This window comes from Salmo salar, chromosome ssa06 (genome assembly GCF_905237065.1).
Source record: "Salmo salar chromosome ssa06, Ssal_v3.1, whole genome shotgun sequence".
NCBI lineage: Eukaryota > Metazoa > Chordata > Actinopteri > Salmoniformes > Salmonidae > Salmo > Salmo salar.
Genome location: NC_059447.1, coordinates 85954317 through 85977361, shown reverse-complemented (window position 1 = coordinate 85977361; position 23045 = coordinate 85954317). Strand labels below are relative to the sequence as shown.

Sequence of the window (23045 nt, the reverse complement as noted above, 5' to 3'; positions counted from 1 at the left end):
ATACGAAATGTATGTCTCCTGGTATTACATTTACTATGTAACATCTACCGCTGAGTCCAGGTTGAACTCTGCCATGGCCAAAGCCTATGGGGAAATTAAGGGGTTTTGGATAAACACCGAAACTAAGGTATGTGGTAAACATAGGCTTAGGGGATCTTATACGTTTCGTTCTATGAGATATAACACTCTTCCTCTAACGTTACGTTTTGTGAATTTTTAAGCAAAACAAGTCCAGAAAGGACATAAAAGCTTCATAATTCATAGAGATCATGTAAACTGAACAATATTATCTTATAGAAAAAAAACGTATAAGATTTCAAAAGCCTGTGTTAACCTCAGACCTTATTTTCTGAGTTTATCCCAAAACCCCATTCTTTCCCCATTATTTTCCCCCATAGGAATGACCAATGAACCAGAAGTAGAAAATGCTAACTCAATTCCGTTTTTTAGGACTACAAGCTGGCAAGCTCTATGCCAAGGCCAATCTAAACAGTTTTTGGAACCGCCATTGGACCATGGAGAAGCGAGGAGAAATGTCTAATGGTCCGTCTAAAGCTGTTAAAATGGTTAACATTGACTTCCTTTAAGTTTTATTCTGGACCTCCTCACAGGTACTGATGCCATGCCAATGGAGCACTTCAGGCCCTGTGCTTCTGTTTACCAGCTAGATGAACCTAGGATGTGCTATTTCACTGTTATTACAGAAGTTGTGCCAAGAGTAAAATCACATTTTATGAGGTTGTAGTTTTGTTGTTGTATTGTTTGTATATTGTTGTATTTTAAATGTGTGTGACTGTCCTTGTCTATCAGTGTATCAGTGTTTGTGTGACTGTCCTTGTCTATCAGTGTATCAGTGTTTGTGTGACTGTCCTTGTCTATCAGTATATCAGTGTTTGTGTGACTGTCCTTGTCTATCAGTGTATCAGTGTTTGTGTGACTGTACTTGTCTATCAGTGTATCAGTGTTTTGTGTGACTGTCCTTGTCTATCAGTGTATCAGTGTTTTGTGTGACTGTCCTTGTCTATCAGTGTATCAGTGTTTTGTGTGACTGTCCTTGTCTATCAGTGTATCAGTGTTTTGTGTGACTGTCCTTGTCTATCAGTGTATCGGTGTTTTGTTACTTGTCATGTTTTATGGTTTAGTAGCTGCTGCTTCTACAAAAGCTACTGGGGATCCAAATAAACAAATAAGCGTTTCGGTTCAATATTGATTTGGCTCCCTGCAGGTAGCCTAGATTGGGCCAATGACTAAAAAGGTTGCTGTTTTCAATCCCCGAGCTGACCTAGGTGAAAAATATGTGAACCTGCCCTTTCCAGCAAGTCGCTCTGGATAAGAGCATCTGATAAAAATGTCAAGGTCACAAGGTAGATGACTATTGTATCAACACATGTATGTAGCTATGTACCAAATGAAACCAAGGCCTGTTATTCATTTGTACCATAGAGACTATTTGCATTGACTCTCCACACACCCAGCCCTTTACATACAAACATAAACACACCCAGCCCTTTACATACAAACATAAACACACCCAGCCCTTTACATACAAACATAAACACACACAGTCAACGTTGCAGTACTCAGATGTGGCATGCCCATAGGGAGCACAGGGGCACATGACCTCTCAGATATGTCCTGTTTTAAAATAAAGAAATCCTGTTTTAAAATAATGAAATCCTGATTTAAAATAAAGAAATATGTTTTACATTTTGTAATTAAACGTTTTGTTGTTGCTTCTTTGTAATACTACTAGCCACCTAGCAATTTTATGAAGTTGGCTTTAGTTAGCCCAGATCGGTTCCCAATCTCCCAACCTGATAGCTAGCAAGAAGCTTTTCCAGGCTTTCAATGAAGATTCGAGTAGCAACTTGTCGAACTATCGTAGCTGGCATGCCTGCTGGCTAGGTTGGTAGACTTTAGAAAAGAAAGACATAACTAAATGTACTGAATAAGACTCACATTCCTGTCAATCTATTACTCAGATTTGAGCAGAGATGCAGAGAAGCATATTTAGTTTCTTTATAAAAAGAACCACCAGTCAGGAGGATACAGACAGCTCAAGAGGTATGCTTAGATAAGCAGAAAAATATACAGATTTTTTACATAGAGTTAAGTGTAATGATTATGGCTCTTGATTGAAGGAAAAATGAGTTTCAAGTGTTTGAAAAATGCACAATTCTCAAACTTACCACCCCACAGTCATCCTCACGTACTTTATGCCCCCCTCAGATTTTGGGGTGCATGACGCCCAGAGGGGTTGGTTAAATGCTAAATAGATTTTGGTTGAATGCATTCTGTTGTGTACCTGACTAGGTATCCCCCTTTCCTTTTCCCTTCCCTGGCTGTACTATTTATATAGTATTTAAATGGTATCTGTTTATTCAAGCGGGTAAATTGCAGTGATTGAGATCAATTTCCACCATTTGGCTTTGTTTTCTCCTGTGTCCGAAAGAGTCAGTCTGTGTTCTATTTAGACCTATAATGTCCTGGTTAAGATCTGGGTCATGTACAACAGCTGAACATACCAAACCAAAGGGTTAGGCTCATTTCTGTGGCTGTCTGGGTCTAAAATCTAAAACATATTTCTTTATTTATTAATATAAAATTTAATGCACCTATGTTAAGTGCCACTACCACTACACAATGTTTATAATATAACTAATTCCCCCCAAAATAAAATAACATGCCACTAAAATAAAAAGACATATTTTAATTATGGGTCTCTGTTAAGTTCTAGGAACCAAGCAGTGGACCAGTATGGTTGTTATTGTAGTTCTTCATAACTGGGAGGTTTATTCAGTAAAAATATTCTCCTAGCATGGCAATCTTATAATAATAGACCTGTAATGACACCGATTTAGCTGGCACAAGAAGTCAAAAAGTAAAACAGGGTAGAAATTCTATATTCATTACCAGATAATATAAAAAAATATATATTTTTCTGTCTCAACCGCAGCTCATGTACCGTTAAAATCAACCGAGACTGTTATTACACAATCAACCAAGCTGGAGGTGGTTCGACAAAGCCTGTACAAGCCTGCCGAGTATCTACCTGTCTCTGTGTAAACTATTGTAGCGCTTACAATGTACCATTCATATGCTTTGCTTTGTAAAATCCTCTCCCTCATGTTGCCCTGTTAAGCTCTTCAAGGGGAGTTCCCATTTTCACTATCTCCTATTACAGAGAGTCGCTCATGGGAGACAGCAACTTGGCCTGTAACTTATCATGTTTCATATCATTGTCATGCTTGACAGCATTATCTATCACTACTGCACTGTCACTATCTGTGATCCCAACAGGTGTCTACTGACAATACAACATCCCTACTATATAGGGAATAAGGTGCTATTTGGGATATAGCCAAGGAGTGGGGCTGCACTGTTGTTCACACAGTTGATGAGTGGATGGTATGAGGTGTACATTGTTAGGACCTGTCATCACCTCTGTGTTAAAGAATAAAGACTCAATAAACAGGACCTATGTACTAGGCGGTGTCAGAGGAAAGCCCCAAAAATTGTCTGAGACTCCAGCCACCCAAGTCATAGACAGTTTTTTCTGCTACCGCACTGCAAGTGGTACCGGAGCACCGTGTCTAGGACCAAAAGGCTCCTTAACAGCTTCTACCCACCAGCCATTAGACTGTTGAACAATTCATCAAATGGCCACCGGACTATATACATTGACTGTTTACATATTTTTTTTTAATTGACCATTTTTTATTTTTTTTCATCTTTAACACAAAACAACCAACGCATTAAACAAAACAAAAAAACATAAATAAAATAAACAAATACATAGGGATACTTTTTCCTGATAAATTAGATGCTATTTCATGTTTAATGGCACATATTTTATGTGCCATTAAGGAAACACAAGAATAGTTCCGATATCTTTTTGGAGTCTGTATTATTTTCTACTATTCTAACTCTCAACGGTAAATTGAGACCTAGCGGCCAGGTGCCCTAAGCGACCGCTTATGTCGCGTTACGCCTGAAGCCGTCCCTGTACCGACACAACACAAACACATGCACGCACACGCATACATACATACACAAACTGTTACACTCCTTATATGCTGCTGCTACTCTTGTTCTTTATTTTACTCTTAATATGATCTATCTTGATGCCTAGTCACTTTACCCTGCCTTCATGTACAGTACATATCTACCTCAATACTTCATATCCCTGCACATTGATCTGGTACTCCCTGTATATCCTTGCACATTGATCTGGTACTGGTACTCCCTGTATATAGCTATTACCCCTGCACATTGATCTGGTACTGGTACTCTGTATATAGCTATTACTCCTGCACATTGATCTGGTACTGGTACTCCCTGTATATAGCTATTACCCTTGCACATTGATCTGGTACTGGAACTCCCTGTATTTGGCTATTACCCCTGCACATTGATCTGGTACTGGTACTCTCTGTATATAGCTATTACCCCTGCACATTGATCTGGTACTGGTACTCTCTGTATATAGCTATTACCCCTGCACATTGATCTGGTACTGGTACTCCCTGTATATAGCTATTACCCCTGCACATTGATCTGGTACTGGTACTCTCTGTATATAGCTATTACCCCTGCACATTGATCTGGTACTGGTACTCCCTGTATATAGCTATTACCCCTGCACATTGATCTGGTACTGGTACTCTCTGTTTATAGCTATTACCCCTGCACATTGATCTGGTACTGGAACTCCCCGTATATAGCTCCATTCTTCTGTATTTTATTCCTCTTGAGTTGCTATTTTTCTTTAACTTTGCATCATTGGGAAGGGCTCGTAAGCAAGCATTTGATATGATTTATGAAGTAACATCATGTGTAAATGCCCATAAATCTAACACTGGATGGCGGGCTAGGATAGACAAATATGAGACGTGGTAGTTCTACGTTTTACCTCTAGGTGCCGCTAAAATGTCACTCTTTTCCTTGCAATATCAATCCCACGATCCTTGCAGAGTAATACAGACGCTGTAGTCATTTGAACGGTTCTGAACGGGAATTCAACTTGAAAAGCAGCTAGCTAAACATTTATTCCAAGTGTATACTCTACAGTTGTCTTCTTACTGCTTCTACGTGGACATAGCTAGCTACATTTCTGAGGAGAGTCAAGACAATTCGCAACATGTGACGGTTGGTAAAATTGCTGGACATTACTGAATTAGTTGCTAGATCAACTTTGTTCTAGCCGTATTATTGCTGAAAACGTTAGCTGCCTGCCTAGTCACCCACCCTTTGCTAAGCTAGCTATTTTTTAGCTATAGCAAGTTAAGTTATTGGTAGTGAAAATCTTAACCAGCTAGCTAATTAGGAAACTTAGTTACTTGTAAAAAGTAAACTGACTCGGTTGTTAGTTTTGAGCTCTGCAACTCTGTTAGCCTGACCAAGGTGAATGCTTTACGGGGCAAGCCAGCTAACGTTAGGCCCATCATCATAGACGCTGTTACGGGTCTCATTAGCACTTTTGTAATTAGCTTCCCTGCTATTTAACGGTCCTTACGCTAGTTAACGGATGTTGCTGTTATTGACAGTCTGGTGAGATTAGCATATTGACATGTAACTATCCAAACAGACACGTAGTTAGCTAGTTACACTAATTTAGAATGTAGCTAATCTGAGCTCGTAGCTCATTGTTCTAGAAAGCTAGCTAGCTAAAGTACTAACTAGCTAGTTGACGGCTCACACTGCCGCGTACTGTGGGCTGGCAAGGTTAAATTGTAACTAACGCTAGTTAACAAATGTGTACTTAACTAGCTAGTTAGGTAGCTAGCTAAGATCATGTAACAATGTTTGCTGCTTTTTAACTTAGCTAGCTAGTTAGTTTGCTTCTAGTAGTAGTAGCTAGATAGTTAAGTAAATTGTGTGGCCAGCATAGCCAACGCCTCGTTGTTGTTAACGCTAGTTAGCTAGCGCATTGTTGTCAGGCACTTGTTTACAACGCTAGCTAGCTAAACCTGTTACAGGCACAACAACGGCAAGATGTAATCCGCAATTTGAATTTAGACCAACTTGTTCCTCTGTAATTAGTTGAAACATAGTGGAGTCATAAGAGCTAGTAGTAGCACTGACTGTCATCACATAAACAAAGCTTGTTTTATAAAGAGGTGTGTGACCAGGTCATGAACTCCTACAATAACACGTACTAGTAAATGACTTTAATTATCATAGCAATGCCTGACTTTCATTATCATAGCAACTCCTGCTTAGACAGACGTTTCTTGTGCATCATCTTTAACGAGGTTGTTTCAGAAAGTGAGATGACAATTCAGACAACTTTGGGTTAAGGAGGTTGCCTTGACAATTTGGCATGTTGAGTGTGTGTGTGCACGTTAAATGCATGCCGTTTACAGTGTTGACTAAGTTGTTTATTGATTTATTTTTTCAATAGTGACTTACTATGGCCTCTGGAAGTCATTATGGGCAAGGCAGAGAATTCCGCCAGCTCAACCAGGGCAAACCTCATGGATTTCTCCATCACGTCAGCAACCACTCTGCAGCGGACAAGAACATGAAGGAGGTGAGGGGATCTCAAGGGGGGGGGGGGGGGGGTTTAACTTGGTACCATCCCGAGTGTGTGCACTTGCACAATCCCTGTCTTTTAAATGAAAACATTAGATTGATGTAAGCATTGACGAGAAGGCGTTTTCACTAGTGTTAAATCTAATGCACACAAGAAATGCAATCTTATAGTGATTATGTTATGAATATGAACCAAGAAGTGTTTACTAACCTAAGCCAAATATGTTAAAGAAAGCTGTAGGAGTTTTTATCTCCTATCCTTTTGTTTTAGGTGGATTTTTTAAATAAGGAAGAACTAGATAAAGATCGGTGAGTTTTCCAGGTCTATGTGGATCCAATGCACAAGCTGCCTTTCTTAGCACTGCAGTCACAGCTGCTCAGTCACTGGGGAAAATCTGACATTGAAATACCTTTCTGACTTTTTCCAAACACTTCCACAGTGTCTGGTCTATATACTCAACCACTGTGTAGGTATCAATACAACATCCTTACATTTCTTCACCTGGACTCCTCCTTCTCCCCCCACCAGATTTCCAGTGAGTCGTTGTGCACGCATCAAAGCCAAACGAGTGTCTGTGTGCAACAAGAGGAAGTTGTCGTCGCGTCACAGTGTGTTGGTGAGCTCAGGTGTACGCCTCAGAGTGCCCCCCGCAGGTCGGGCTGTCTGTGACATGGCCAACAAGGAGAATGAACTGACCTGCCCAGAGAAAGTGCAGGCCATACACTACAATGACAACTGCATGTTCCCTGTGAACTCTGCTGCAGAGGCTGGTTCCAAGATGGCAGGGCCGGGAAACAAGTACAGTGATTACTTCACTGAGGTGAGAGACTACCAGCCGGCCCCAATTCACTCCCTACCACATCCCATAGGTCCCCCGATCCTTTGATGTTTGCAGACCTGTATGGAGCAGTCATTGGGACGGACTACTACTTCACCTCATACTGTCCATTCCCACCATCGAACCCTTGCCCCTATGCTTTAGAGACTTGTGTAGATCTGAGAGGGTTGGAATTGTCACCATATTCCCCCATACCTTTCCAATCCTTGCACAGTGAGTAGATTCAAGGGATAGATTTGTAGACTCTGTTTATTGGGAAGAAAAATGTCACTTGCATTGTTTTCCTTGGATCGTTGAGTGTTGAAGTGGATTTTATTGACATGTTCTGTATCGGCCCCTCCCTATGGGTTTCTTTCCTGACCAGCTATCGAAGGACCATGATGCAATGACACGTGTGCTTTTTGGCAGAAATCTCAGATTAAATGTAGCTCTGACACTATGGCGAAGAAACGCCAGCGAACTAGTGGCATACTTGATCAGGTAGGAACACTGACTTTTGATAGATTTTCATGTATGAAGGACTTCTTATACATTAAAAAAAAAAAGATTAATCAACACGTTAATGTCCAATAAACACTCTGTCTTTGTTCCATAGAATTGAAGACACAGGCGTTCTTCTTGACTGCCTACCAGTTATAACGAAAAGGTGAGTGTCACAGTTGATTTAAACATCATCATGTATGGCTGTGATGAGTCAACTTGTGACACTCTTGTTTTGCTCCTGTAGCCTTCAAGACGAAACTCCGTGCATATCACTGGGCTGCTGTGTAGACCTCCTGCCACAAGTCAAATCAATCCTCACCAGTGAATATGAAGAGTAAGATCAGCTGTGGAACTGAACAACTGCTGCTGTGTCCACCTGCTGAAACCTGAATTCTGATGTATTTCTGTTTGTTCCTTCTCCAGACACTTGATTGTGGTTTTACACTGGGTTCAGTCTGTCGTTAAGAAATGGTGGCCAGAACTCTCCACAAACGGCAAGAGCCTGCTGGACAGCTGCTCAGAGGACAGGTATTTGTGTTTGTCACTCTGCTGTCTGCAGTGTAATAGCTGCTGTACAGCTGCTGTTCTGAGGAGATTAGCCTCTTGCTTCGTGTTGTCTTTGTTTGTTTTGTGGAAAAGTTGCCCCAACTGGTTGCCCTGGTAATGCTAACTTCATATCGGTTATTCTACCTTTAACATTAGAAGCGTAAGTATTCACCCCCTTGCGTTTCTTAACTTTTTATTGTTACAAAGTGCGATTTAAAATGGACTTGTTTTTTTTGTAAACAATCTTCACAAAATACTCTGTCGAAGATGAATGAAAAATAAATCACTAATATACCTTGATTAGATACAGTCAGTATTCCAATACAATTGTATTTGTCACACGCACCGAATATAACAAGCCCTTAACACCATTTCTTGAACTGCATTAATGGTAAAGAAAATATTTACTAAATAAAATAAAAAGGAACACACTAAAATAACAATAACGAGGCTATATACAGGGGTACTGGTACTGAGTCAATGTGTGGGTGTACAGGTTAGTCAAGGTAATTTGTACATGTATGTAGGGGTAAAGTGACTATGCATAGATGATAAACAGCGAGTAGCAGCAGTGTAAAAACAAAGGGGTGGGGTTGGTCAATGTAAATAGTCCAGGTGGCCATTTTGATGAATTGTTCAGCAGTCATGGCTTGGGGGTAGAAGCTGTTAAGGAGCCTTTTGGACCTAGACTTGGCTCTCCAGTACCGCTTGCTGTGCGGTAGCAGAGAGAACAGTCTATGACTTGGGTGACTGAAGTCTTTGACAATTTTTTGGGCCTTCCTCTGACACCGTCTGGTATAGAGGTCCTGGATGGCAGGAAGCTTGGCCCCAGTGATGTACTGGGTCGTACGCACTACCCTCTGTAGCGCCTTTCGGTCGAATGCCGAGCAGTTGCCATACCAGGCAGTGACACAACCTGTCAGGATGCTCTCGATGGTGCAGCTCTAACTTTTTGAGGATCTGGGGACCCATGCCAAATCTTTTCAGTCTCCTGAGGGGGAAAATGCGTTGTCTTGCCCTCTTCGCGACTGTCTTGATGTGTTTGGACCATGATAGTTTGTTGGTGATGTGGACACCAAGGAACATTGAAACTCTCGACCCCCTTGACTACAGCCGTGTAGATGTGTTTGGGGGCGTGTTCGCCCCTCCTTTTCCTGTAGTGCATGATTAGCTCCTTTGTTTTGCTCAGCATGAGGGAGAGGTTGTTATCCTGGCACCACACTGCCAGGTCTCTGACCTCTTCCCTATAGGCTGTCTCGTCGTCTGTCGGTGATCTGTCGTCTGTCGGCGACACTGTTGTGTCGTCAGCAAACTTAATGATGGTGTTGAAGTAGTGCTTGGCCACGCGGTCGTGGGTGAACAGGGAGTACAGGAGGGGACTAATCACACACCCCTGAGGGGCCCCTGCGCTGAGGATCAACGTGGCAGATGTTGTTGCCTACCCTTACCAATTCCACGATCCAGTTGCAGAGGAAGGTGTTTAGTCCCAGGCGCTTTAGCTTACTGATGAGCCAATTTTCAAGTCTTGCCATAGATTTTCAAGCAGATTTTAGTCAAACCTGTAACGTGGCAACTCAGGAACATTCACTGTTTTCTTGGTAAGCAACACCAGTGTAGAATTGGCTTTGTGTTGTAGGTTATTGTCCTGCTGAAAGGTGAATTCCTATCCCAGTGTCTGGTGTAAAGCAGACTGAAGCAGGTTTTCCTCTAGGATTTTGCCATTGCTTTCTTTTATCCTTAAAAACTCCCAGGTCTTTGCCGATGTCAAGCATACCTATAGCGTGATGCAGGCCCCACCATGTTTGATTTATAAGGAGGCGGTTACTCAGTGATGTGTTGGATTTGCTCCAAACATAAGATTTTGCATTTAGGACAAAAAGTGTATTCCTTTGCTGTATTTTTTTTTTGCACTATTACTTTAGTGCCTTGTTACATACAGGAAGCATGCTTTGGAATATTTGTATTCTTTTCACTCTGTCATTTAGGTAAATATTGTGGCGTTACTACAATGTTGTTTATCCATCCTCAGTACTCACATCATAGCCATTGACTCTGTAGCTGTTTTAAAATCACCAATGGAAGACATCCCAGAGCAGTTTCCTTCCTGTCCTGCAGCTCAGTTCAGAATGATGTGTCTGTGTGGTTTAATACACCCATCTACCAATCCCTGCCCTACTTCATGAGACTTTCCAAAAAGCTCCCTGTTCTTTGTAGTTGAATCTGTGCTTGTAATTCAATACTTGACTGAGGGACCATGTATGTATGTATGTATGTATGTATGTATGTATGTATGTATGTATGTATGTGGGCGGGACAGGAAGGGGTAGTCATTAAAAAATCATGTCAAGCGCTATTATTTATGTCCATAGAACTTATTATGTTACTTGTTAAGCCACATTTTACTCCTGAAGTAATTAAGGCTTACCTAAACAAAGGGGGTGAATACTTAAACAACGACTATATTTTAGTTATTTAATTTTTATTGAATGTAAAATATATATATATATATCTCTTTATACTGACATGCTTTATTTTGTGTAGATGGATGACTAAAAGGGGGTGAATGCTTATAATACCCTCTGTTTGCAGGAACCTCCAAGTCATGAAGCAGCAGCTGAAGGAGTTCTGGGTGGAGGGGCCCCAGTTAAGTTTAGTTCCAGGAACTACAGGAGAGATGGCAAAGGTAAGGTGTCATTGCTACACTTAATGTTATTGATCAATGAGACGAACAGAGATATATATATATATATATATATATAATATTACTTGAACATTTCACCTGCAAGGTCAAACTTCTCACCTCCTTTGTTGATTTCAGGCGATGGAGTCTAGATTTACTTCTCTCACTTGTCTCTTCTCTCAATTCTGTCTCTCACCAGGCCATTGAGTCTTACTTATCACAACTCCATTGACCAATCAATCAATGTAGCACTGAGGAAGCGACCACTACTGCCGGATATAGCTGTTTGAACATTACCTGGAGACTAAAGACAAGACCATGGTCCACACATACAGGAACCCTGTTCTATTCTAAGTGGATTGATGAACTGAGCGATTCAGACTGAGCAACTCCCACAGTCAATCACAACTAGAGAGACACTTACAATGGAGGAAGGAACCTTTTTCTTTCTGGGGAAAAAAAAACAGGAATGACTGCTTCACATTGAAGTGGATTGGTGTCTTGCGAAGGGACAATACTTCAATCGACCTCCCTGAGACTGGGTCGAAAAGGCACCCTATTTCCTCTATAGTGCACTACCTTTGAACGGAATAGGACGCCATTTTGGATGCACACTGAGAGTGGGTCTGGGCTGCTCTGTGAAGTGCCAAGCTCTGTTGCACCACCACAGCACTCTTCACCATGGTGTGCAAACCTGCACGAATCATGGATATAACATAATGAATTCCCCTTCCTGGTTTCAGTTCTTATTTCTTCCCTCATGTCCCGAATCAAGAACTGTAAACTACTGCAGTCTTAAGTTATGAGAGCTTTTCCTGTCGTAGCTTTTTTTCTTGTTCATGAATGTTTGACTGTAAAAGTGTAAATACAGTGATTATTTTAATAATCTTTCAAATAAATTAGCAAAAATCTGTCTTGAATGAATTATTTCTCAAAACATAGTGGCCACTTAAACTTGATATTCTTCTGTTATGCCCATGGTCATATGAGACAATATTTGACAACAAATGCAATATTTTTCTGAGAACAGCTATTGCTTGGAAAAGGAAGACTCACTGCACTCGTTTTATGATAACATTTAGCTTCTGTTTGTGCAAAGATCTAAATGAGGAAAGATGTCCATCTGAATCTTGCCAGGGGTGTGAAGTACTTAAGTAAAAATATTTGAAAGTACTACTTAAGTAGTTATTTGGGCTATCTGTACTTTTTATATTTTTGACAACTTTTACTTCGCTACATTCCTAAAGAAAATAATGTACTTTTTACTCAACACATTTTCCCTGACACCCAAAAGTACTCGTTACATTTTGAATGCTTAGCAGGACAGAAATTGTCTAATACACGCACTTAAAGAGACAATCCCTGGTCATCCCTACTGCATCTGATCTGGTGGACTGACTAAACACAAATGCTTTGTAAATTATGTCTGAGTGTTGGGAGTGTGCCCCTGGCTATCCGGAAATTTGAAAAACAAGAAAAGTGTGCCGTCTGATTTGCTTAATATAAGGAATTAGAAATGATTTTATACTTCTGATACATAAGTATATTTTAGCAATTACATTTACTTTTGATAATTAAGTATATTTAAAACCAAATACTTTTACTCAAGTATTATTTTACTCGTGACTTTTACTTGATTCATTTCAATTACGGTATCTTTACTTTTACTCAAGTATGACAATTGGGTACTTTTTCCACCGTTGAATCTTGCTATACTGTCAGTGTCACTACCATGCCCAAAAAGTTTTTACCTGGAAGAAAATGCCCTGAGGCAGTAACGTGTGTCATTAAACTACATAGGATAATGGGACAATGGCTTTGAAATGGAGGAAAAACAAACTTGCTCGTAAATGCCCATTATCATTTGTTTACTTTCGTTCCACACATGAGAGGTTTTTACTATCGACAGATCTCAGTTTACACAAGGGAGTATGTTTACACACAGGGATTGTGGGTATTTTCTTCAGTGTCAATAAAGTTTTTTTGAAAGTAAGTGACGTCAGCATGTCCCCAACGCAGAGGCGGTGACACTGACAGCGGATGTAAAACATTCACCTGTTCATCGGATACATGATTTTCAGCGAATCTATTATAGTTATTTACGAATAGGAAACGTACCGTTGTTGAACTACTGCAAGCAAACATGTGGCTGCATGTTAGGCTATCAGAAATATGCCTTTTTGTACAGGCTATGTTTATTTTAGCGTGCTGTTTCAGTGATATGGAATCGGGGCCTATCGCGACGAGTGGCTCTGTTCAACCAAACGGAGATCGTTTCAAAATCGAGGGTCGGGCAATCGTTCCAGGGGTGAAAACTCAAGACTGGATTTCGTCAGCCCGAGTCACGGTAGAGGGAGAGGAGTATATAGGTTTCTTGAGGTAATACTTTAGCATTGGACGACCAAAAACAGCTAGTAGTTACAGCGGTAGGATTGTTGTGCTAACTTAGGGCTAATGCTAACCGGGGCCCTGTGCTCACGCTAGTGGCCATCCTCGTCTGCTGTTAGGCTAGTTTTTAGTTGACAGCTAGCTAACCTTATCGGTGTTATCATTGCAGTCTATGGTTTAAACAAATGACTGGTGATTGAGATGGAGAGCTAATTGAGACTATGCTTAGTGTCCAGCGTTTCCATTTTGGGTAACGTAGTTAGCTGGTTAACTAATTATTCAGAATAGCGGACATGCATAAAGATGGCGGCCTCCATCTTTCAAATGCCTAATTTTGCTATGTTCGCCGTATTATACAGTGTTCACCATTGAATTCCTCCATCTTGACTTTATGCACCTTGGCCATTGACAGAGGCTCCATTTGTTGTTCTATTATCCTCCCCCACTTTGATACATCTCCCACTCTGGCCAAGGGCCCCAACACCTGTTATGAACCGATTTAGCTCATTATAATACTAGATCAAACTGAGCTTGGCTACTGTATGATGTTTATTGATGCCTTTGGAACCCCTGACTTACTCTGTCTCTCTGCAGAACTGATGGAAGTTTTGTCGTTAATGATGTTCCTTCGGGATCCTACGTTGTGGAAGTGATCTCACCTGGATACAAATTTGAAGCAGTCCGTGTGGACATCACGTCTAAGGGGAAAATGAGGTACAGTTAGGGCTGTGATGTCTTGAAAGTTTCTCAGCCAGTAACTGTCATGCAAATAACTGCTGGTCTCTGGTAATTGACCGTAATTAACATGAACAAGTTTAGCATAGCCTAAAAAGCCACTGATTTGGACCTTTTGGAACATCTACATGTTAAAAGGTCTAATACAACCATTTAATACAGCCTGCACATCACAATACATCCATTATTTATTTTAGGCAGGTCTAAAGAATTGACCTGATACTAAGTAAATGTAGCCTATTTCAGAAGAACAGAATAGCATATGCAGAGTCATCCTTATGTCAGGCCCTGATCTGGCTATGCCATACAGTATGGCTGTGGGCTACTCTAGTTCATTTAGCAGACAAGATTTGCTTATATACTGAACCAAAATATAAACGTAACATGCAACAATTTCAAAGATTTTACTGAGTTACAGTTCATATAAGGAAATCGGTCAATTGAATTAAATACATTAGGACCTAATCTATGGATTTCACAGGACTGGGAATACAGATATGCATCTGTTGGTCACAGATACCTTTTTTTTTATGTAGGGGCGTGGATCAGAAAACCAGTCAGTATCCCGTGTGACCACCATTTGCCTTATGCAGCGTGACACATCTCCTTTGCATGAAGTTGATCAGTCTGTTGGTTGTGGCCTGTGGAAAGTTGATCCACTCCTTCAATGACTGAGAAGTTACTGGATATTGGCAGGAACTGGAACACTGTCGTACACGTCGATCCAGAGTGTTCCAAACATGTTCAGACGGTGACATGTCTGGTGAGTTTGCAGGCCATGGAAGAACTGGGATATTTTCAGCTTCCAGGAATTGTGTACAGATCCTTGACACGTGGGGCTGTGCATTATCATGCTGAAACATGAGGTGATGGCAGCAGATGAATGGCACGACAATGGGCCTCAAGATCTCGTCACGGTATCTCTGTGCATTCAAATGGCCATCGATAAAATGCAATTGTGTTAGTTGTCCTTAGCTTATGCTTGCCCATACCATAACCCCACTGCCACCATGGGGCACTCTGTTCTCAATGCTGACATCAGCAAACTTCTCTCCCACACAACATCACACTGTCTGTCATCTGCATTCATCCATGAACAGCACACTTCTCCAGCGTGCCAGTGGCCATTGAAGGTGAGCATTTGCCCACGGAAGTCGGTTACGACGCCAAATTGCAGTCAGGTCAATACCCTGATGAGGATGGCGAGCACACAGATGAGCATCACTGAGAAGGTTTCTGACAGTTTGTGCAAAACTTGTTCAGTTGTTTAATCCTACAGTTTCATCAACTGTCCTGGTGGCTAGTCTCAGACGATGCCGACGGTGAAAAAGCCAATATGAAGGTCTTGGGCTGGTGTGGTCACGTGTTGTGAGGCTCGTTGGATAGTATGAAGAATACAATTGTACGTAGCTGAATAAAATAGAGGATATTTCAGAGGGGGTGCGCACATGCACCTATTCTTGAGCTGGTAACAAAGTGATCATGGGAAGACGGAAGTGATTTTTGATGTACCCATTCCATGGCACATGGTTTATGAATTGATACGCAAAACAACGCCGGATTCAAAACTTCTAATTTTTCAACTTAAATTACTATACAAATTTCTTGCAACCAATAGAATGTTATATATATGGGGGATGCAATCTTCCCAGCTCTGCAGATTCTGCTGTGAAAAGGCTGAGTCATTAGATCATTTATTTTGGTACTGTCCATATGTAGCTCGTTTTTGGTCACAGGTCCAGGAATGGCTGAAGAATTGCAACATTTGCCTAGAACTAACACTGCAGATAGCAATACTGGGTGATTTTTAAAAAGGCATAGTCAATCAATAATATAATAATTATTTTAGCAAAAATGTTTATTTTTAATTTACAATCTGTAGAAGCTATGAGAATAGAAAGGTTCAATACTTTTGTGAAGCATCCATTGCACAGTTGAAAAATATGTGGCAAATAGATATCCAAAATGGATGATGATGAGAGATAGGTGTTGAATGGAGCTGAAGGGTGGGACTGATAACCAATGTAAATCATACGGGGTCTGTAAAATGTACAGTTGTGGCCAAACATTTTGAGAATGACACAAATATAGAAAAAATCTTGTCCGGAGAAGACAAGGTGAGTGCTACCATCAGTCCTGTGTCATGCCAACAGTAAAGCATCCTGAGACCATTCATGTGTGGGGTTGCTTATCAGCCAAGGGAGTGGGCTCACTCACAATTGAATAAAGAGAGCAACTTCTCCCAACCATCCAGGAACAGTTTGGTGACGAACAATGCCTTTTCCAGCATGATGGACCACCTTGCCATAAGGCAAAAGTGATAACTAAGTGGCTCGGGGAACAAAACATCGATATTTTGGGTCCATGGCAAGGAAACTCCCCAGACCTTAATCCCATTGAGAACTTGTGGTCAATCCTCAAGAGGCGGGTGGACAAACAAAAACCCACAAACTCCAAGCATTGATTATGCAAGAATGGACTGCCATCAGTCAGGATGTGGCCCAGAAGTTAATTGACAGCATGCCAGGGCGGATTGCAGAGGTCTTTTAAAAAGAAGGGTCAACACTGCAAATATTGACTCTTTGCATCAACTTCATGTAATTGTCAATAAAAGCCTTTGACACTTATGAAATGTTTGTAATTATACTTCAGTATTCCATAGTAACATCTGACAAAAATATCTAAAGACACTGAAGCAGCAAACGTTGTGGAAAATTTTGTGAAATAGCACAGTTACAAATAGAAATCAAACTGGATGGACATCAGAAATAGAAGGACTAAAAACAAACAAAAAATAACTATTGTAAAATAGACTGTCTGTAAAATGTGTATAAGATATATAAACTGAAGGTAGAAGCCTAAGTGTTTGTTGGTTTTCTCCAATTGGGGGAAGGGTGGTAGGGTTTGCGGGGAATAATAAAGGTATATTCTAGTATGTGTATTCTAGTATTCTAGTGTGTGTGTGTATATGAATGTGTGTGTGTGTGTGTGTATGTGTATAGATAGATATATAGATATAGATATATCTATACATATACATACATATACACACACATATAGATATAGATATACATATATGTAGATATACATATGTATAGATATAGATATACATATGTATACCCAAAAAATATATGGGGGATTGGAAATGATGCACACAATTACATTGATGGAAGCTACATTCTTTCCGCAATATTAAGTTGATCCACCCCTTAGAAATTATCACTTTTTTTTTTTTTTTAACACGTCGTCCTATATGCTTAATTTAGTTATTTATTCAACTCTAGTTGTGATTAAAAACTCAGGCTATGTGTTTTGATTTTTAATTCATTCTAAAACTGCATGATTCGAATCTAATGATTTTTCTTTTTCAGTTACAGGCTGCATACACTTTCTCTCTCATTCACAATTTGACAAGCACTTGATCATATTCTGACCCATCAAACTAATCTTAATTTAATCTGGGTTTTAGCATATACCCTACTAATAGATGTTTATTTATTTTAAATCATAAATACTCTACACAAGTCATCCGTAGCCTGCACTCGAATAGCAAATGGAAGAAACACTTCCAGCTATTACATGTTTAATATGCGTAGATTGGCTACACTGGATCTAAAGTGGAGTAAAGTGCTTATCAAAACATATAGGCCTATGGGCTGGGCTAAATGGTGCATGAGTTGCAAAAAATGCAGGCGCTGTTTCTTGCCTTGGACTGAACATGCTGGGCATCATTCACAAGTGATGATATTCTCACCCATCAGACTATTCTCAATTTAATATTGTCTTTACATATGCTAGATTGGTGCAGTTGGTAGATGTTTAGTGCAGGGTGTTGGTCAACCGAAAGTCATCTGTTCTTTCGACCAATCGATTGGTCAACATTTTTAAGGGTGTATTTTTCCATATATAGACACACCCTATGTGTTTTAATAAAGTCCACTATATGCATTGAGCTTGTCTGACACTTAAAGCTTACGGTTTGATGAAATAAGACTAATGCCTCAAGAGGGCGCCAGAGATCTAGATAACCAGAAGGGGGGGAAAACATATCCTGCCCCAACTATTCACCTCATGCTGGCTTTCTCAGATTCTACCATTACTTTCCTGAAGTTGCCGGTAATAGGTTAAACGAGTAGTCGGTAACCTTTCTCATGTGGAATGGCAATTTATCTTACCATTTCTACCGATCTGCATGTCAGTTATGGTTTTCATATGCACATTTTTGTTAAAGTTTATAATAATTTCTTATCTCCAAAATCATTGTCATGTGGTTAATCAGCTTTCTGTCCAAATCTAAATGAAATAGATACAAACCTAAGAAGTAACTTATATTGCCAATTATGTATAAATAGGCTTCATAAAGCCAACAAATAAAAACATTGCAGCCTGCAGGTAGAAAATATCCTGTTTTTAAAAATAAACATCCTGTAAATCACATTGGCTACACATGGTACGCTTGCTCTAGCAGAGTTTCCCGCGCCAGTGAGTTTGGGACAGACGACTGTAGGCTATTTGCTCAAGGCATAAGAAGCAGTGCTTGACTTGGGCAGGACCTCACCAGAGCCGAGTACCAGCACCTCAAATGTTCTACTGCTTGAGCTCCTGTTCCTCTTTATAGAATATTAGCTCAAAAGTATTGTGGAGCTCCTGCACCTAAATAAAAAAAATATATATATGATGTACCAGCACCCAAAATGAGTACAGGAGCTTATTTCAGTCCAAGTCACACACTGATAAGAAGTAATCAGTTAGGCCTATTTTATGACTTTTCCACTGGATCAGAGCATGACATTTTTCCCTTTCACGCTGAGTGGTTATCGAAAGAGAGAGGGCTGGAAAGATTTTACAACTACATTGAGGATCTATTGTAATTCTCAATGGATGTAAAAACAGACTTTGTTTGCTTGTTGTTTGAGGTGAAGAGAACATTACTTTGAGAAGCCTCCCATTACTGCTCGACCAACAGCCTAACAATCGACTAGTCGACTAATTGGGGTCAGCTCTAGTTCGTAGTGTTGTGCAGGGTGTGATGGTTGTTGAGGGAGGCAAACAAAACAGTTTTGTTTGAAAACACAATGCTTTGTCCACATAATTTTGTTCACGATGTCCCAGTGAAAGTGCCTCAGTGTGAGTCTAGTGTTATCCTGTGTCCAGGAGAAGGGCCCTTGATGTCTATCCTCAGTGTGAGTAGTGTTATTCTGTGTCCAGGAGAAGGGCCCTTGATGTCTAGCCTCTTTGCCAGGCTCATAGCTAGTGTTCATGGCAGGGAAGGAGACGACTTGATGTCTAAGCTGTGGTTGACTTCACAGGGCCCGCCTGGTGAACTTCATCAAGACGTCTGAGGTGATCCGTCAGCCGTACCCGCTCCAGCTGAGGTCTTCTGGGCCACACACCTACTTCATGAAGAGAGAGACCTGGGGGTGGACTGACTTCCTCATGAATCCCATGGTGAGATGATCAGATGTGAATGACACAGAACAGCGTTCACTGTGTTCCTTGGCACTTGTACTGTAGGAGGTTCATGCTGTGTCGTCCAATACTGAGTAAAGTGAAGGTGCAGCTTTGTGATTGGTTGAGAGTCCAACTCTGCTAGTAGTTATAGTATTACTGTTTTGCAATTGCTTTACTCTCCCATGCATGCACCCAAACGTGTCATAACGCTCCTTCAGTATCCATGCCACCAGTATCCATGCCACCCTAACAGGTGACATTTGAATAGGGCCTTTTTGCATGTCATTTGCATGATGTTATGTACTAGTGAGTAATAGACACACAGAGGCCCCCTCGCGAGTATCAGAAAAAAACAATAGAAGCTGGTCCTTCCTCTGCTGATTAATACATGTCTCTGTTTCCCCAGGTCATGATGCTGGTCCTTCCTCTGCTGATTAATACATGTCTCTGTTTCCCCAGGTCATGATGCTGGTCCTTCCTCTGCTGATTAATACATGTCTCTGTTTCCCCAGGTCATGATGCTGGTCCTTCCTCTGCTGATTAATACATGTCTCTGTTTCCCCAGGTCATGATGCTGGTCCTTCCTCTGCTGATTAATACATGTCTCTGTTTCCCCAGGTCATGATGCTGGTCCTTCCTCTGCTGATTAATACATGTCTCTGTTTCCCCAGGTCATGATGCTGGTCCTTCCTCTGCTGATTAATACATGTCTCTGTTTCCCCAGGTCATGATGCTGGTCCTTCCTCTGCTGATTAATACATGTCTCTGTTTCCCCAGGTCATGATGCTGGTCCTTCCTCTGCTGATTAATACATGTCTCTGTTTCCCCAGGTCATGATGCTGGTCCTTCCTCTGCTGATTAATACATGTCTCTGTTTCCCCAGGTCATGATGCTGGTCCTTCCTCTGCTGATTAATACATGTCTCTGTTTCCCCAGGTCATGATGCTGGTCCTTCCTCTGCTGATTAATACATGTCTCTGTTTCCCCAGGTCATGATGCTGGTCCTTCCTCTGCTGATTAATACATGTCTCTGTTTCCCCAGGTCATGATGCTGGTCCTTCCTCTGCTGATTAATACATGTCTCTGTTTCCCCAGGTCATGATGCTGGTCCTTCCTCTGCTGATTAATACATGTCTCTGTTTCCCCAGGTCATGATGCTGGTCCTTCCTCTGCTGATTAATACATGTCTCTGTTTCCCCAGGTCATGATGCTGGTCCTTCCTCTGCTGATTAATACATGTCTCTGTTTCCCCAGGTCATGATGCTGGTCCTTCCTCTGCTGATTAATACATGTCTCTGTTTCCCCAGGTCATGATGCTGGTCCTTCCTCTGCTGATTAATACATGTCTCTGTTTCCCCAGGTCATGATGATGGTCCTTCCTCTGCTGATTATCGTCTTGCTACCTAAGGTTGTCAATACCAACGACCCTGAGATGAGGAAGGTAAATACCCTGATTCTTCTCTAGGCTGTAGTAGTGAAATAGGTAGCCTCTGATGGACGTGTTATATCCATTCTTTGTTACATTTCCTAGCCTCTCTCTCCCCCTTACAAGAGGTTTGTTTTTTATTTATTTTGACAAGTCAGTTAAGAACAAATTCTTATGAACTTACCTCATCCACCACTAATGTGAAGCACGTCTTACCTGTGTGATACTAATCATGTGTATTCATTCGTTCCTCTCTCTTCCCAGGAAATGGAGCAGTCAATGAACATGCTGAACCCCAACCCTGAGCTACCTGACGTGTCTGAGTTCATGACCAAGCTGTTCTCCGGGTCCAAGAGCTCCAGCAGCAAGGCTGTAGGTGGCAGCAAGGCTAGTGGCCGCCCAGCAGTCAAGAGGAGGTAGTACCAGAACATTACATGTACCCCGGGCCCACCAGGCCTGAGGAACCACTGTAACTGGTCATGCCATGGAAATTATAATACGATTTTTAAAAAGAGCTTTTTCATTCGTCTGTACAATTGTTTTTTGAGCAGGGGTTTTCCCTCGTCTGAAATACAAGTCTGTAAGTGAAATGACTGAGGATATCACAAGGCTTGAGAGATGGATGTTTATATATTTTTTTTGCACTGGTAACTTCAACTCGATATAAAAGAAAGATTTTACTCTTCATTTGATGTTTTGCGTTGTACCTGTGAGTGACGTTATGCCTGCTTCTTGGTCCCTTCATTATACTCCTTATGGTTTAACCCTGGTCTCCTTGGGTAAATGGGATAATAAGTCTCTAACAAGCCTCGTGTGTATGTGTACTACTTTACTGCAACATCAGTCCTATGTCAATTCTAATTCTTCCACTACTTGAATGAGAGCTTATATCACATTTTCTGAGATGTTCTTCTTTTTTTCTGAGTTAGGGCCGAGGTAATATGACTGTGAATGGACTGTACAATGGATTGCATTTTAATTATTAAACAGACTTATTTAAATACCAACGTAAAATAAAATGTAGCTGGTGAAACTGTCTCCTTCTCTGTTGTGTCCAGTGTGTATAGTGTGTTCCTTGGAGAGGAAACATTGGCAGTGTTCAGCGGGCGGCTGTCCTATCTGACCATACAAAATCCGCCCTCCATTTTCTTTTTATTTCCTGAAGACTATGTGTTGAATCACCGCCGTTCACCTACACACAGCAGTTTATCTACTGCTCACGGCAGACATTCGCTGTGGTTTGATTCAGTCATGTTCTAGAACTCTCATTGGAATGTCTGGAGGTTGTTATCGGGACGTGGAACATCGCTGATTTAAATAAGCATTGATAAATTAATCTACCAGTCCAATCAGGGCTTAACCCACATGGAAGTGGTTTAACGAGGAACAATGTTAGTTTTATGTCTCAATTCTCCCCAGGTGTGCACTGCTCTGGCCATGTATAAAGCATTGGGTTGGTGTCTGTGAGCTAGAGGGGGTTTGAGTCATATTTCGTACACTAGATCACCTGTTAACGGCTAGATTTCTGAGTGAAATGTTCAGTTATCATACCTTGGTGTGTGTTGTATTTTTTTCATCCCTGGGGTTTCTCCCGGCTTGGCCGACTTTAAAAATAATAATAAAATAGTAAGCTAAAGTAGTATTCAAATGTGTTCTCTGTGATTTAAACGGCTTCAATGAAAACTCCTTGTGCATTATAAATTACACACAGCGTTGCTGTAAGGCCACCTGTTATGATGAATGACTATTGACAGACCTGTCTAACATGGGAGAGATCCCTGTGTGTCCAAAAGGGCACCCTATTCCCTATGTAGTGTTCTGCTTTAGTGAAGGGGCAGCCACCTGCTCTGTTTCTCAACACAATATTAGTGTAGGGAGTCATCTGAAATGACCCCTCATTCCCTGTCTACTTTAGACCAGTGCTCAGATAGGCTCACCTCACCATGAGTCACTCAGTCAGATT

At 41.0% G+C, this 23045-nt stretch overlaps 2 protein-coding genes across 3 annotated transcripts; both read left to right on the top strand.

The window, feature by feature from the left end:
• The first annotated feature begins 4931 nt into the window (after window positions 1–4931).
• katnbl1 (katanin p80 subunit B-like 1) lies at window positions 4932–11995 on the top strand. 2 transcript variants are annotated; one of them, XM_014206095.2, is made up of 10 exons: window positions 4932–5148; window positions 6404–6532; window positions 7064–7151; window positions 7300–7355; window positions 7738–7853; window positions 7969–8019; window positions 8101–8190; window positions 8280–8384; window positions 10992–11085; window positions 11282–11995. In XM_014206095.2, the coding sequence occupies exons 2-10, from the start codon at window positions 6413–6415 to the stop codon at window positions 11312–11314; spliced, it is 753 nt and encodes a 250-aa protein (XP_014061570.1). In that variant the 5' UTR covers window positions 4932–5148; window positions 6404–6412; the 3' UTR covers window positions 11315–11995. The 2 variants fall into 2 exon arrangements, with proteins under 2 accessions (XP_014061570.1, XP_014061569.1); XM_014206094.2 differs by adding an exon at window positions 6806–6843 and having other exon boundaries at window positions 7064–7355.
• A 1078-nt stretch (window positions 11996–13073) lies between these two features.
• On the top strand, window positions 13074–22120 carry emc7b (ER membrane protein complex subunit 7b). Its single transcript, XM_045721107.1, has 5 exons — window positions 13074–13461; window positions 14065–14184; window positions 19515–19653; window positions 21017–21097; window positions 21347–22120. Exons 1-5 carry the CDS (start codon window positions 13226–13228, stop codon window positions 21500–21502), a joined length of 732 nt encoding a protein of 243 aa, XP_045577063.1. The 5' UTR covers window positions 13074–13225; the 3' UTR covers window positions 21503–22120.
• The last annotated feature ends 925 nt before the right edge of the window (window positions 22121–23045 follow it).